Here is a 15,062-nt window from a genome sequence, read left to right as displayed (position 1 = left end):
GGACAAAATTTTAAAATGTAGAGGAAGGGAATAATGAATAAGCGAAATAAATGAAAAAAAATTCTAGAAAGAAGATCAACAAGGCAAAGTTTGTTCTTTGAAAAAACTAACAAAAATCGATAAACTGGTGGGGTGAGGTGGCTCACGCCTGTAATCCCAGCACTTTGGGAGGCTGAGGCAGGTGGATCACTGGAGGTCAGTAGTTTGAGACCAGCCTGGCCAAAATGGTGAAACCCCATCTCTACTAAAAATACAAAAATTAGCCGGAAATGGTGGCAGGCACCTGTAATCCCAGCTACTCGGGAGGCTGAGACAGGAGAAATACTTGAACCCGGGTGGCAGAGGTTGTAGTGAGCCGAGATTGAGCCACTGCACTCTAATCTGTGTGACAGAGTGAGCCTCCGTCTAAAAAAAAAAAAAAAAAAAAAATCAATAAACCATCAGGTGAAGCTGATCAAGAAAAAACGAAAAAGCAAAAATTACCTCGGCTCAAACAGAATTTTTTCAAATACAAGATTATCATGAAGGTTTTGTTCAATACATTTAAAAATTTAGATGGAACAGACAAATTAAAAAACACAATTTATCAAAATGGATAAACAAAATACTATTTATCTATATGGATAAACAATAGAACTCTGAATAACATTATAACAAAGGAATTGAATCCATCATAAAAAACCTTTCCAAAGGAGTTTTCTCCTGTCTTATCAATGAGTTCTACCTAATTTATTAATGCATATATAATGGCATTTTATATAAACACTTCAGAGAATGAAAAAAGAGAGAACAATTCCAAATCTGTTGGCATAATCTTCATACCAAACCTGAGAAAGGCATTCCAAGAAAGAAAAAAACTGTAGACCAGTTTCACTCATGCACACAGATACAAAAATCCTAAATATTTTATTTTAGCCAATATTTTATTAAGCAATATGGGAAAGGAATAAAGCACTTTGACCAAATTGAGTTTATTTTAGCCATGCAAGTTTGATTCTATACTTTAAAATCAAGGAATATAATTTACTATAATTTACTATATTAACATAATAAAAATGTTATCCTTAATAGATTCCAAACAACCATTTGATAAAATTCACCATTATTTATAATTTAAATTAGGAATAAAGGGGAACATTTCTTTTTATTACAAAGAGAGTTATAAAAAAGTATAGTAAAAATCATATCAAATGGGGAAATATTAAAGGTTTTCCCTCTGAAATTAGGAATGAGAAAAGGATTCCCCTCACCTCTTCTGTTCCCCACACTGTACTGGAGGTTCAAGCCAGTGCAACAGGAAGAATATGAAATAAAAACACGAACATCAAACACTTTTTTCAGATGATATTTTTGTACATGTATAAAATTCAAGAGAATTTATAAACTATTGAAATTAATAAGTGAGTTTAACAAGATTTTTGGATACAAGTTCAACAAAAATTAATTTATCAATATACACTTATAGATTATAAAATTTAAAATACCACTTATAGTAGCAAAATCAAATAGCTGTGAATAAATCTAATGAAAGATATATAAGACCTCTACATCAAATACCATGAGTAACTTTTAAGAGAAATTTAAAAACCCAAATAAATGGAGATATATGTTCATGGATTAGAAGAATCAATATTGTCAATATGCCATTTATTCCCACATTCATTTATGAATTCCATGGAGTCATAATCAAAATCCTAGTACGTAATTAGTGAAAATTGACAAACCAATTCTGAAATGTATCTAGAAATCTAAAGAGCCCAACATAGTCAAAATATCCACAAACATGAACAAGAGGTATTAATCAACTGGATATTAATTCTTAATAAAGCTACATAAGACACTGTGATATTTTTGCTAAGACAGGCAAACAGATAAGTGAAAGAGAATAAAGTATGTGGAAACAGACCTATGCATATAAAGGGCACTTGATTTATGACAAAGTTGACATTGCAAGGCCAAGAAGAAATGCTAGTAGTTTTAATAAAAGATGCTGAGTCAAATGGGTATCAATGTTGGGAAAAATGAAACTTAAATCCTATCTCACACCAAACACAAAAATCAATTCTGAATTAGATCTAAATATAAAAAGTAAAAACAACAAAGTTTATTATGAGCAGCATAGTAGAATGTTTTAAGTATTAAGCATAAAGAAAATTATTGGTAATTTGGACTACATCAGAATTAAGAACGTCAGTACATCAAAAGATATTATTAAGAACCAAGAGGCAACCCACAGTGGGTGATGATAAAAACATTTAACTGAAAAAGGACTTCGAGGTAGAATCTATTAAAAATTCTAAATCAACAAGAAAAGCCAGACGATCCAACAGAAACACGGGCTAGATTTAAAAGGGCATGTCACTGAAGGCTACCCACATATCCAATTAATATTTGAAAAGGTATTTCCTTAGTAATTTCATCAGTAATCAGGGGATGAAAAACAAAAACACTACTACCCACTCTGCAAATGGACTCAGATGTGAAAGACTAGAAATCCCACGTATGGGCAAGAATGTGGAACAATGGAAACTATCATACTTCTGGTAGAAGTGTAAATTTGTACAAGTATTTTAGAAAACGATTTGGTATTATCTACTGAAGTTTAATACTATGACCCAGCAATTCTAGGTCATAATGTGTGCACATGTGGACCAAAAGACATGTACAAGACAGTTATAGTAGTATTACTTATGATATCCCCAATGGGTAACAACCCAAATGTTCAACAATAGACAGACAAATTTTGGTATATTCATACAATGGAATACTACATAACAATGAAAATGAACTACTGTTATATGCAACAATATGGATGAATCTCAAATATATCATGTTGAACAAAAGAAGCCAGACACAGAAAATGGCTACAGTATGATTTGATTTATATGAAATCCAAAAAAAAAAAAGCAAACTTGGTTACCTTTGAGGAGAGGGGAGGGGCTGGATATGGGGTGATATAGTGACTCCTGGGGTGCTAGCAATGTTCTGTTTCTCTGACCTGGGTTGTGGTTATACATGTTCAGTTTATGATAATTTAATGACTTGTCCACTTAAGATTTGTTCACTTTTCTGTGTATTTGCTACAGTTCAAGTAAACAATTTAAAAAATTCAGTTGCGTTTTTAAAAAAAGAATGCACAATTAATAGTTAAGGGAAAACAATAATCAAGCCCCTTTCTTTCCTTGGAAGTGGTGTCTTATCTTTTCTGAAGCCCCCTAAGGATATTTAACATTCACATTTGTACTTATCTATATATAGCACCAAGCACCCAGAACAGTGACTACAATAGCTCTTCAATAAATGTTGTAGAATGACTGGAAATATGATTTGTAGACAGCTAGTCCTGGGATTAGGAAGAAAAACATTGGGTGGGGGAAGAAGTCAGATAGACAAGCCAATTTTTTAGCAATGTGATTAGGGTTCTCTATCCAGACCAGGCTGAACATTTATTGCTATTAACTCAAAATCTTTTTTTTTTAACCTTATATACTTTTAAAGTGACTATTTTAGAACTCACACATATTTTTCTCGTAATTCAGCAAGTAGATTAATGTACTATGGATTGTTATAAATGTCGGCTGGTTACACTTACTAAATGGAAACCAGATTTATTATGTATGCTGGATCTGTTTCCCAATGGTTAGTTTTTATGGGTTATAAAGACTTTGGTTGTTTGACTAGCTTGACTTTTCTTCCCCCAGTTTTTGGTTAGGTTGTATAATTATGAAGAAGAAAAATGGTGTAGGGGGATGTGTGTGGCACATGTTTAGTATTTATCTCTCTTGCTACACACATATATATGTACATGGATATACATGTTTGGGCAAAGTTTGCATAGGTGGTGATGGTAGGCAGATGGTTCAAGGAAAGGACAGCTATCCTGACAGATATACAGCTTGGTGAGGAGGGAAACTGGCAGATAATTGAAAATTCAATTCTAATGCAAAAAAATTGTTTTTATAATCATGTAATCATTCCATAAATTTTTATTGAACTACTTAAATTTGTAAAATATTGTTTTAGGCACTGCAATACAATGGCAAAGAAATCAGACATGAGCCTAGCTCTCATGGAGCTTACATTCTAATGTGAGAAACAAAAATTAAGTAAACTACACAATTATTTTATGGCAATTATGGTAAATGCTACTGAAGTATCTATACTATTGAATCACACGGAGTACATGAAGAATGAGAGTACATAACTAAGTGATCAAGGGGAAAGATGTTTAGCTGATTTTTAAGGGAAAAAGACTTAATCGGTAATGATGGGAGTGGGAGGGGCATAGTTCCAGGATATTATAATACATGGAACAACTGAGCAAAGTCTTGTTGGTAGGAAGTAATATAGTATGTCCAAGAACTGAAAGGTCAGCATGATGGTACACGGTGAGCAACAGGGACAGTGGCCTTGGATAGGGCTAGTGTGGTATGCAGGGGGAAAAAGCATGCAGGGCCATGTAAATTGGGTTAATAATTTTGTTCTTTATCTTAATAATTGCAGGATGCCATTAAAGGGTCTTAAACACCCACCCCAATGTAGGAAGCAGGTTAGTACTGCAGAAAGAGTGTTGGTCTGGCAACTGGACCTAAGTAAGGATTACAAACTCCTAAGGAAATTACTAACCTCTTGCTATAATTTAATCTATGTCATGGTGGTAAGGCTGAAGTTTATCACAAGGAAGGCTGGAAAGTTTTCTTTAAAATGGTAAGTGGGGAGAAGGTAGTAGTAACCAGATGCAAAATAAGTGCAAACAATGTTTAGAAGGAACAGAAAAGTAGGCAGAAGAGAGTAAGATGGGGAAATTCAGCTCACCAGGGATACTGAATTTAAAGGCAGCTAGAGCAAGTACCAGTCAAAAGGAAGTTTAGGGGTGGGAAGGGATTTATTAGTAAGCTCCATCTTCATCTGTAGCTCCACATCTCCTTCGCCCCATCATCTGTGACACAAATAAGGGACTTTCCTCAAGCTTATGTAATGTTGTGCAAACACAGTTTGAAGCACCCCAATCCTGGAGATTTGCTCAAATTAAATCCTTTCTATTTAAAAATCCTGGAGCGGGGAGTGAAAGCAACTCAATACTCTGCAGGACAAGATTGTGTGTGTGTGTGTGTGTGTGTGTGTGTGTGTGTTTTGGGGAGGAGCAGTTAGAAGGAATTAACTGGGTTACTTAATTCCAGAGTGTTAGTGCTAAATGGGACCTCGGAGATCACCTCTAAAGTACACTCCTAAATGTGCAGATTAGAAAACGGGAACTTTCGAGATGAGGTGCTTTTCCCAAGGTGACACTAAGTGGAGGAGCCCAGTCAGAGTCCAGGGGTCCTTCCACAACCCTCGGTGGTCTCTCTTTACCTGTGAAGTCGCAGCCTGCTTCCCAGCTCGTGGACGTGTACAGGAGACTAGATCTGGGACAGTCTCAGAATGCCTGGCTGCCTGGAGCTCTCCTCCCGTGTCCGGGCGCCCTGCTTGGTCTCTCTCCACTTCCCCCTTAGGTGCTGGGGCGGGCACTCGGTGCAGGGTGGGCACGGCGCCTGCCACTAGCCTCAGGCGCTGGGAGAAGCGCAGGTTCTTCTGGATAACCGAAGAGACGTCAAAACAGGCTGGGGCAAAGTGGTCAGAGCAGATGACCGAGCGGTCATTGCCTCCGTACCAGTCGGCGCGGCAGCCCCGCACGAAGCGGTCCCAGAGCAGCCGAACGGCCCGGTCTTTGGGGAAGCGGAACAGCGACTTCCCAGACTTGGTGGTGTTGCCGCAGTGGGCGGCCACACAACGGGCCGGCATGGCTGCCGTCTTCGGTGCGCGGGAGCCGGGCTCCCTGGACCTTTGCCCTTGGGCACACTCCTCGCAGCTGCCTCGGCGAGGCACGTCCTTTCCTCCTCACCTGTCCCCTCTGGGTCGGGATCCTTTCCTTCCCTACCTCTGGCCACCGGAAGTGGCGATCTGGGGCCCCCAATGGGAGGGCTCTTCGATATCTTCCTCCTCCTCCTCCCTGCACTGCTCTCCAGGACCAGGTGGACACAAGCAGAGGGATACAAATTTCGCGCGGGCAGCGCTGAGGTGGGCCGTAAAGAGGAACGGACCGGAAGTGCTGGTTGTCATAGCCACCAATGTGGCCAGGCTCTTCCCAAGCTTATCCTCCTCCCAATACTCCCGCTCTGTTTTTATGAGGCCGGGAAAATAGAACGAGGAAGTGGTGACGCACTGGGCGCTCACGAATACAACCAGAAGCTACAACAACTGTGTGGCCCTATGGATTCGGGAGAGGTCCAGACCGGAAATGGCCGTTTCCATGGTAACCCTGAGCCGGTTGCCTGGGAGATGACCTCTTTCGGGTCTCTCTGAATCTCTGCTGTAGCGTCACCTCGAAGGCAGATCTAACAGAGATCCTGGACTGTCTCCTATCATGATTCCCGGGAAATATCGCTCTGTTTCTGGCCGGGCTGCGAACAATGTAAGCTGGGCCTTCTACTTTCTCTTTCTTCCCGTTGGTACTCTTTCTGACTGGCGTCTTTGTCCTAGGAGATGGGCTGTATTATTGGGACCGGGGCCGCTGGGTCTGCTCAAGCTATTGTCTGACCGGGGTTTGAGGTTCGTGGGCTGGACCAAGGCACAATTTAATATTGTATGATGGGTACTCAAAGTCTTGTCCAGCATCTGGGCTCCCCAGAAGGTGGAGCTGGTCAGCTGTGAAAGGTTCGGGTTTATTTAAATTCCTTTGGCCAGTCAATTCCTTTTTCTTTTCTTTTCCTTTTGACTGTGAAGAGAATTTATCATTAGGGACTCCCACCTCCTTCACCTGTCCCATTGAGGTATTTATTTAGACCTGAATGGCAAATGTCGAAAGCCTGAGTACTAACTAGAGGGTTAAATTGCTGCCGACATTTTGGAAAATAAATCAATGAAATCTTTTAATTCTTAGATGTGATTTTATTGTTTTCAGCAAATCCTCAGAACAAGATCATTTACCAGAAACAGAAATCGCGCATTCTGTTCTAATTTTTTGTTATATTTTTATGTGTACCTTTTTTTTTTTTTGGAAATATGTGTCTGTGTATGAAGAGCAAATTTTATGGTTTAATTTTTACATTTCAGGTGAACTGTGGACTTCATCTGGTTATTCAAACATCATCGCTTCCTGAAAAAAGCAAAGTAAGATTTAAGAAGGTTGGCCTTTAAATAGAAGATTGTTTTATTTTATACACAAATAGCTGTATGATTTAAGAGTAGATTCTAAACTGAAAAATTTAAGTAGATTTACTTTGATTTCCAGTTTAAAGCTAGTTCTTACTTTCTGCCTTCATAAAGCCAAAATAACCCTCTTTAAAAAACTTAGTGTTATTTTATTGATTACAAAAGGTAAGGTTTTTTTTGTGTGTGTGTGTGTTTTTTGACATTTACACTTTTTTTTTTTCTTGAGACAGGGTCTAGCTCTGTCACCCAGGCTGGGGCACTGGGGCACAATTTTGGTTCACTGCAACCTCTGCCTCCCAGGCTCAAGAGATCCTCCTACCTCAGCCTCCTGAGTAGCTGGGACCACAGGTGCATGCCACCAAGCCTGGCTAATATTTTTGTATTTTTTGTAGAGACAAGTTTCACCATGTTGCCCAGGCTGTTCTCGAGCTCCTGAGCTGAAGCAATCCACCTGCCTTGGCCTCGCAAAGTGCTGGGATTACAGGCAACAGCCACCGCACCCAGTGATACTTACACATTTCTGAAATCAGGAGCCTTCTTAAAATTGATGGCATGTCATAGTTTAATTGGTGAGGTTTTTTTTCTTTCTTAGTAGAGGGCAAAATAATGGTATGTCTTACTACTGATGACACCTTAGATAAAATGGTAATTGGGAGGGCATATCCACAAATCCCATTTAAAATCAGGGAAGAAAAAAATAGGTTAGCAGTGGACACATGTTAGACTTAATGTTATTTAGAAGTTACAATATGAATATGAGATTTTTTCCCCCAGACTATTTGCCCATAATGTCTCTAGCATTTCTAGAATTTCTGGCTTTTGATTTAATTTTTGAGATTTTGAGATAAATATGTTTCTCTTTCCCTTCTGTCTCACCTCAACATTTATACTCACCTACTTTCTACACACTATGTCTCAAGACACAGCATGATTTTTCCTCCTTTGACCATGTTGGAAACCTCTAACCATCACAATTCAGGTGTTTCCTAAAAAGTTATTAAATAGGCGTCACTGGAAGAACTCTAAAGTGAAGGGCAGAGTTCACACATAACAGCACGAAGAAGGGTAAAAAAAGGCATGAGGAAGGTAAATGGAAGGATATCGTTAGTCAAGGAGGCAGCTGTTGATGACATTATATATGAATATGAAAATAGTGAACACTCGGAAAATAGATCATTTGATCATCTCAAATAAACATCAGTTAGATTAATTGAAAAATATTCTTTATTGTAATTGAGCATAATGGATTCCCTCCAGAGCTTTCCTAATTGATTTCTCTGGACAAGTCCTTTCCCACCATTATAATGTTTCTAGGGACTGTGTGCCTCATCCAAACATTTTTTCCAAACCATTCACTTTCTCTTGTGTGGACATCTATTCAGAGAAAATACCTTCAGGTCTTATAATTCCTAAGGATATAATGCAAATGCCAACATAATGTTTATAGTATGGATACATTAGAAGCATCTTAATTTATTCAAGGTACATATTTGGGTTTTTTTGTGGCTAATCATAAGAAGTTGTTTTGGTTTTGTTTTTCTCATTCCTCCTACCAGATAATTATTTTAGATCAGTTTTAGATCAAGTGAAAACCCTTCTTAGAAGACTTAAATATACAATTGTATTATGTTATAATAGGACATTTAAAGGGATTATAATGATCAAAACAGTGATGTTTTTCAACAGCATTTTATTTATATTCTGTGCTTTTTTTGGTAGCAAATGGTTCTTTTAATCATTGTATTTGTGGTGAGAGCATGGAGGGATTGGAAGTGTCTCAGCTTGGAGTATCTTTTATCTGACCTCATAAAATTGACCCTGATTTTGTGCGTGGTAAAATACAATGATAGAGGTGCAGTCATCACCTCTATCTAGTTCCAGAATTTTTTCATCATTCTAAGTGGAATCCCTATAGCCATTAAGCAGTTACTTTTCATTCCCTGCTTCCCTTAAATGCCTGGAAGCCACAGATATGCTTTGCATCTCTATGGATTTGCCTATGTGGTATTTTGTGTCAGTTTTCTTTCACTTAGCATGATGTTTTCAAGGTTCATCCACATTGTACCATGTGTGTCAGTTATTATATTTTTTTAATTATCTTCATTGCTTAGTGTTAAATTTGCCTCCAAATATTTTTTTCTTTAATAATGTTTTTCAGGTTGAATTCAAGCTAAATAAAGACACATCGTCATTCCCCGGTAGACTTTTACAACATGACCTTGAAAGAAACTACTCAAGTAGGCAAGGTATTGTCAGTGAGTAGAGATCAGATGTGTTTCATCATCTTTGAATAATATTAACTGTTTAATAATGTTGAATTACTAGATCCAAATAAACTTGAATTTAAAATGAAATGGTTCACTGGGACCAAATTGGTTTGGTATTTTTAAAAAAATCATTGGTTGTATATATGTAGCATAGTAGATTATTTCCAATATAGGAAAAAGCTGTTATTATTTTCCTTTAAGGGTGGGCTATACACTAGAGAATGGAAAAAGAATGTTTCAGATACTGTATTAGAACAGTATTTGGAAGTCGCTAATTAGAGGGAGTAAGCGTATGGTAACACAAATATTAAGGAAATAAGGAAAGAATGGAAAGTCAGCAGTAGAGAAGAAACAATCTTTCCCTGTTACTATCACATATAATAATAGATTTTATATTAAAGGCTTTAAACTTTAGTGTCTATCACTTGGGATCTTGTTACAAATGCACATTCTTAGTGCTCCCCCGCCATCTTCCCCATTCTGATTTTGTAGGTCTTGAGTGGGATTTGGAAATGTGCATTTTAATAATGTCACAAGTGATTCTGAGGTATATGGTTTGTGGGTCATCCTTTGACAAATAGTCCCTCATATGATCTGGTTATATTTCTGAAATATATTTTTCAAATCAAGGAAAAATTTCCTTCACATTTGAATCTTGGTTTGTTGCTGACAGCCATTAGCTTTGTGTAATGTGCTCATGTTAAACACTTCTGAATCCACATATACAAAACTGCCTTTACCTCTTAGGAGTTTATATGAGAGGGCTGATCAATATAGGCCTTTCTAGGTTGTTCATGTTATTACTGTGGGAACATATGGTGATTTTAAATATTGGGTAATTTTCTCTCTCTTTTTATTTCTGGGCTGACTTCTTGGACCCATCTAATCTGACATATCTTTTCTCTTTCCTACATTCTATACTCTTGTCTTGACCAATTGCTGGACATGACATCAGCCTAACTGCAATTCCACAGTTCAGGAAGCATTTGTTTTTGCTTTCTTTGATTCAGTTCAGTACATATTTATAAAGCAAGTATTATATGCCAGTCACTCTTTTAGGTACAGAATTACAGATGTGAAGCCTCAACAAGGGTTTTTATGCTTGCATTGTGAATTTCCTTAACATTTTTAGTAACAATATCTTAAAAGTTTTCCCGAAATCACGAATCAAAATTAAGTACTTTCACTAAGCTTTTCTTGAGTTAAAGTAGGGAGTTAGTAAACAGATTTGAGGACAGCTGGCCAGGCAAATTTATTTAAGTGGTAAAGTGTTACTAGATATTTGCTAATGAGGAAATAGTATGGATGTATTGAATTTTGTGAACTTGAGAGATGAATAAAGTTTTATACATAAGTAATGACCCATTTAGTATGAATTAACTCTTTAGGGAAAAAAAAACCTAATTGGTTTTTCATTTAAAAAATTTATTCAAAATTAGGTTCTGTGACAGGATACTCATTTGAAATGTCTTAAATGTGTACCTGGTTGCTTTCAATGTGCTCCCTCAATAGTTCCAGGCAGTTTCGTGCAAAGAAGGCCAGACAACTTAATTCTTTTCTTGACTTTTGTACTCAAATTTTACTTCCACGGGCATAAAATTTTGGAAAAATTATAAGTAGCACTTCATCAGGAAAAGCTTAGGGATGTCTGTCTAATAAACTATCTTGATACCCAAACATTATAATTAATTTCAGTCATTTCTTATTTTTCAAAATTAATCAAACATATGATAGCCTGTCCACACAAATTAACCAGTGATACTCTCAGTCAAAAGTAAAGACACTTGATATTTTATTTAAGTTAGTGAGTTTAAAACTTGATATGTGATTTCTTTTAGGCTTCTTAGAATACTACGAGTTAACCCCTGTGTCTTTGAGATTCTATAAGCGCCATATATTGCAGGAACTACTATATAATAAAATTTCAGTTAACCTGACCTTATTGATTAAATCCCTTAATTAGGAATTTTAAAATATGTGTGTAGAAGGGAAGAGGCAATACTTTGCTCTTAAGATAATGATAAATCACTGGAAAATCTAGAGTTAAGATTTTTGTTACCAAAACAATCTCAAAGACAGGGCCGAATGGACGCACATATATGGCAATATGTACTATGCCATCCATCCATCCACCTATCTGTCCATCCACCCATCTGTTCATTTATCCATCCATGCATCCATCTCCTCATCTATATATTCATATATCCAACCAGCCATCCAGCCATCTGTGTATCTAGCATACAGTGCAGTGAACATTCTTACCAAATTTAGACCATTATACTTCTTAACACTTTGAGATGCTATTTATATTGAGATTTTTTTAAACAGAAATAACACACACAAAATAGATTTTCAATTAAGTCTTAGTAAACTGGAAAAACAATTAATTTGTCTATTGATTGCCTACTGAATTTAGACTTTACCAAGAATATAAAGAATGTAAAATGAGGTTCATCACCCAAGGAGCTTGTAAATTTAATTGGGAAGACAAGGGCTACATATCTGGTAAGTTAAATAGTAATATAAGAAATAGATAATAACAGGCCAGTTGCTATGGCTCACACCTGTAATCCCAGCACTTTGGGAGGCCATGGTGGGTGGATTGCTTGAGCCCAGGAGTTCAAGACCCCATCTTGAACATGGTCAATAAGATGAAACCCCATCTGTAAAAAAATACTTAAATTAGCTGGGTGTGGTGGCACATGCCTGTAGTCCCAGCTATTCGAGAGGCTGACGTAGGAGGATCACTTGAGACCGGGAGTTTGAGGCTGCAGGGAGCAGTAATCATGCCATGCTGCATTCCAGCCTGGGTGACAGAGCAAGACCCTGTCTCAAAAAGGAAGAGAAATGAAATAAACAGTAACAAACTGTTACAATGAAAATTTTGCTGCATAGTAATGTAGTTTTTATGTGGGTGTTTATATACCCATATATATATGTGGATATTTTAACTGGGGATCTCTCTGGTTCCCAGTTATTTAGAAGATCTTGTTGTGTGGTAGATTTAAGGCCTTTTACCCTAATCATTCTTATGGCTTTCTATTTATTGTAAGCAGTATATCACATTGATAGTAAGTTCATTATGCTGATGTTGATTATGACTTTGTATATAAAAAGAGCTAGAAAGTTTAAGGATAAAATTCCTTTATTCACTGAGTGTAAATTAAATTTAATCTTTGATTATTGCCTCTGTATTTCAAGTCTTGTAAAGTTTAAATTTGCCTCTTAAAAATTGAGGATTGCCCTGAAGCCTTAACAAAATAATTCACAAAACCTAACTAATGCTAACAAGAGAAATTGAGGTTGTCTGCTGCTTGGAGTTTTTCAATCTTTTATCTTTAGTTGACCAATTAATCTTTAATTAGTTAATTCTTAGACTGCAGTCAGTCTTTAGACTGGTTTTTGTTTGTTTTGTTTTTGTTTTTTTAACCATCTTGACTTGATATCCAAATCAATTTACTGACTTGTGGTTGCTTTTAGGTATCCTCCTAGCATGTGGTCATGCCAGAAAATCAGTTCGTTGGTGAATATGATGTCAATTCTGAATGCTTATGCTCTAGAACATCATTATTATCTTGATATTTCACAATATTCAAAAAAGTGGGATGTGAGCACTGATTATTTTGTTCAAGAAACTAGGGGTGAGATACTTCAGTTTATGCCTTGCAGACCTGAGGAAGCTAGCAAATGCCATTGCCTTATAGCTTTTTAATATGATTTATATAGAACTTGATTTTAAGTTGTCATTATATTGTCTGGTGACCTCCCAAAAAGTAGGTTAGCTTTCTAGATTCGGTTTTGATCTTTTTGTTAGTTTCAACAGCAGAATTCTGTGGTAACCTCAGGTTCTATTTTAGTATTATACTTACTGCTGCCTTCAAGCATTTCAACATCAGTTGCTGCTCAGAATATTTTCTTTTTATAGAGGAAAATATGGTAGATTTCCTCCGGCATTCAAACTGTCACATTTGACCCATTACTCAAATCTTACCTCATTTCTGGAACTTCTCATCGTTCCTTCTTGACCATTTACATTCTTCTAGTTCTTTAGAAAATATCTTAATATTCACCTTCCCCCAAACCCATCTGCAACCACCTTCATCAAGTAAAAAATAACCAGACACACTTATGTGCAAATTTACAAATAGATATTCTTTTTATTTGGCATTTATGTATGTTGTTCTATTTATGAATTTCATATGTGCATTTATTAATTTCAGTCTGTTAGATTGAAGGCTACATACTGGCAAGCACGTCATCTAACAAACAGCCTATAAACCTTAGAGGGGTGTCATATACTCCGTGGACCCTAACTATGAGAATACTAGATTTACTGACATCCACTTTGGTATCTTGGCAATATTCTCTACTAATAGTGGCTGAACATACAAAGAAAGAGATGATGCGAGGTTTACATCTGCTATCCAAAACTACTTTTTGTGTATTTCCTATGCATCTCATCCACAACAAATGTGACAGAACTATATGGGCTGGAAATGAAAACTACCATGAGCTCCTTGTCAGCATTTGGAGATTCTTCCATTAAGATACCTTCAAAATCCAGAATCTGGCAGGGCTGTCATAGCGCTGGCCCAAATATATCTGGTAATGAGGGACTATCATTTTAGTTATAGAGAGTTAGAATTTAAGACAAGAAGTTAGGATTCCAAAGGGATAAAGATAGCACTGGAGTAGTTCTGTACTTTTAACCAATCTGTAAGGCAAGGGAAAAATTATTTGGCATACATGAAACACATAGTTTAGGTTTAAGAAGGAAAGAAACAGATTCAACTTAGTAATTAATTTCAAATGTGGAGAGCTATGGAAACTATACTTGCTAGATAAGATATTTATGGTGCCAAAATTCTCCAAATATAAGGTGACTTTAGTTTCAAGACTTTGAAGGTTTTTCTTAATTAAGTAATTTGTATATCATTTTTAATAGGTGATCATATTAATTTGGTGAGCTCATCATTGTCATCATTTCCTATTCTTCAACGTTCTTCTGAAGAGAAAATTCTTTACTCAGACAGGTTGAGCCTAGAAAGGTGAGGACAATTTATTTTATTTTCTTTTTTTTGACTAGGTAATACATAGACATGGTACAAGATTTGAAAGATGCAAGTCTCCCTCCTTCCTACTGTTCCCCAGTTATTCAATTCTCCTATTTAGATATAATCATTTTTTTTTTAACCAACTTTTTGCTTCTCCTTCCTGAGGTATGGTGAGGAATTTTATATCTATGTAAATAAAAGAGCTTGACTATACTCCACAAGAGTACTACAGCAATTCTAAAATATGACATTGATGAAAAATGGATTTTAGTATAGAAAAAAACTACAATATAATCCTCACATGAGCTTCCTGGGCCCTATCCAGTCTAGTTTCCTGTTACTTCACTGGCTTCATCTTTTCCTACACTCTCCTTCACTCACTGCTCCAATCATACCTGCCTCCTAGCTGTTCCTTGAATACACCAAGAGTGATTATACCTCAGGAATTTGGTACTTGCTATTCCCTCTGCCTGGAATGCTGTTCCTCCTCATATCTTTAGGTTCATTCCCTTACCGCTTTCAGATCTTTGCTCAAATGTCATCATTTCAG

At 36.7% G+C, this 15,062-nt stretch overlaps 2 protein-coding genes across 2 annotated transcripts in view; one reads left to right on the top strand and one right to left on the bottom strand.

Moving 5' to 3' along the window:
- Window positions 1–6,268, bottom strand: part of THAP10 (THAP domain containing 10) — a 12,064-nt gene extending 5,796 nt beyond the window's left edge. The window contains exon 1 of the mRNA XM_011940299.1: window positions 5,353–6,268. Within this exon, the coding sequence (XP_011795689.1) occupies window positions 5,353–5,781 (429 nt within the window). The 5' untranslated portion in view covers window positions 5,782–6,268. The remainder of the gene's footprint in view (window positions 1–5,352) is intronic.
- The window catches only part of LRRC49 (leucine rich repeat containing 49), a gene marked incomplete at its 3' end in the record, with an annotated part of 168,338 nt that overhangs the window by 33,463 nt on the left and 119,813 nt on the right, over window positions 1–15,062 (top strand). Inside the window, exons 3-5 of the mRNA XM_011940552.1 lie at window positions 7,093–7,149; window positions 9,350–9,437; window positions 14,404–14,506. Of these exons, the coding sequence (XP_011795942.1) occupies window positions 7,093–7,149; window positions 9,350–9,437; window positions 14,404–14,506 (248 nt within the window). The remainder of the gene's footprint in view (window positions 1–7,092; window positions 7,150–9,349; window positions 9,438–14,403; window positions 14,507–15,062) is intronic.

The sequence above is a fragment of the Colobus angolensis genome, unplaced genomic scaffold, assembly GCF_000951035.1.
Source record: "Colobus angolensis palliatus isolate OR3802 unplaced genomic scaffold, Cang.pa_1.0 Scaffold19, whole genome shotgun sequence".
In the NCBI taxonomy this organism is placed as follows: Eukaryota; Metazoa; Chordata; class Mammalia; order Primates; family Cercopithecidae; genus Colobus; species Colobus angolensis.
This window is presented reverse-complemented; position numbering and strand designations above follow the sequence as displayed.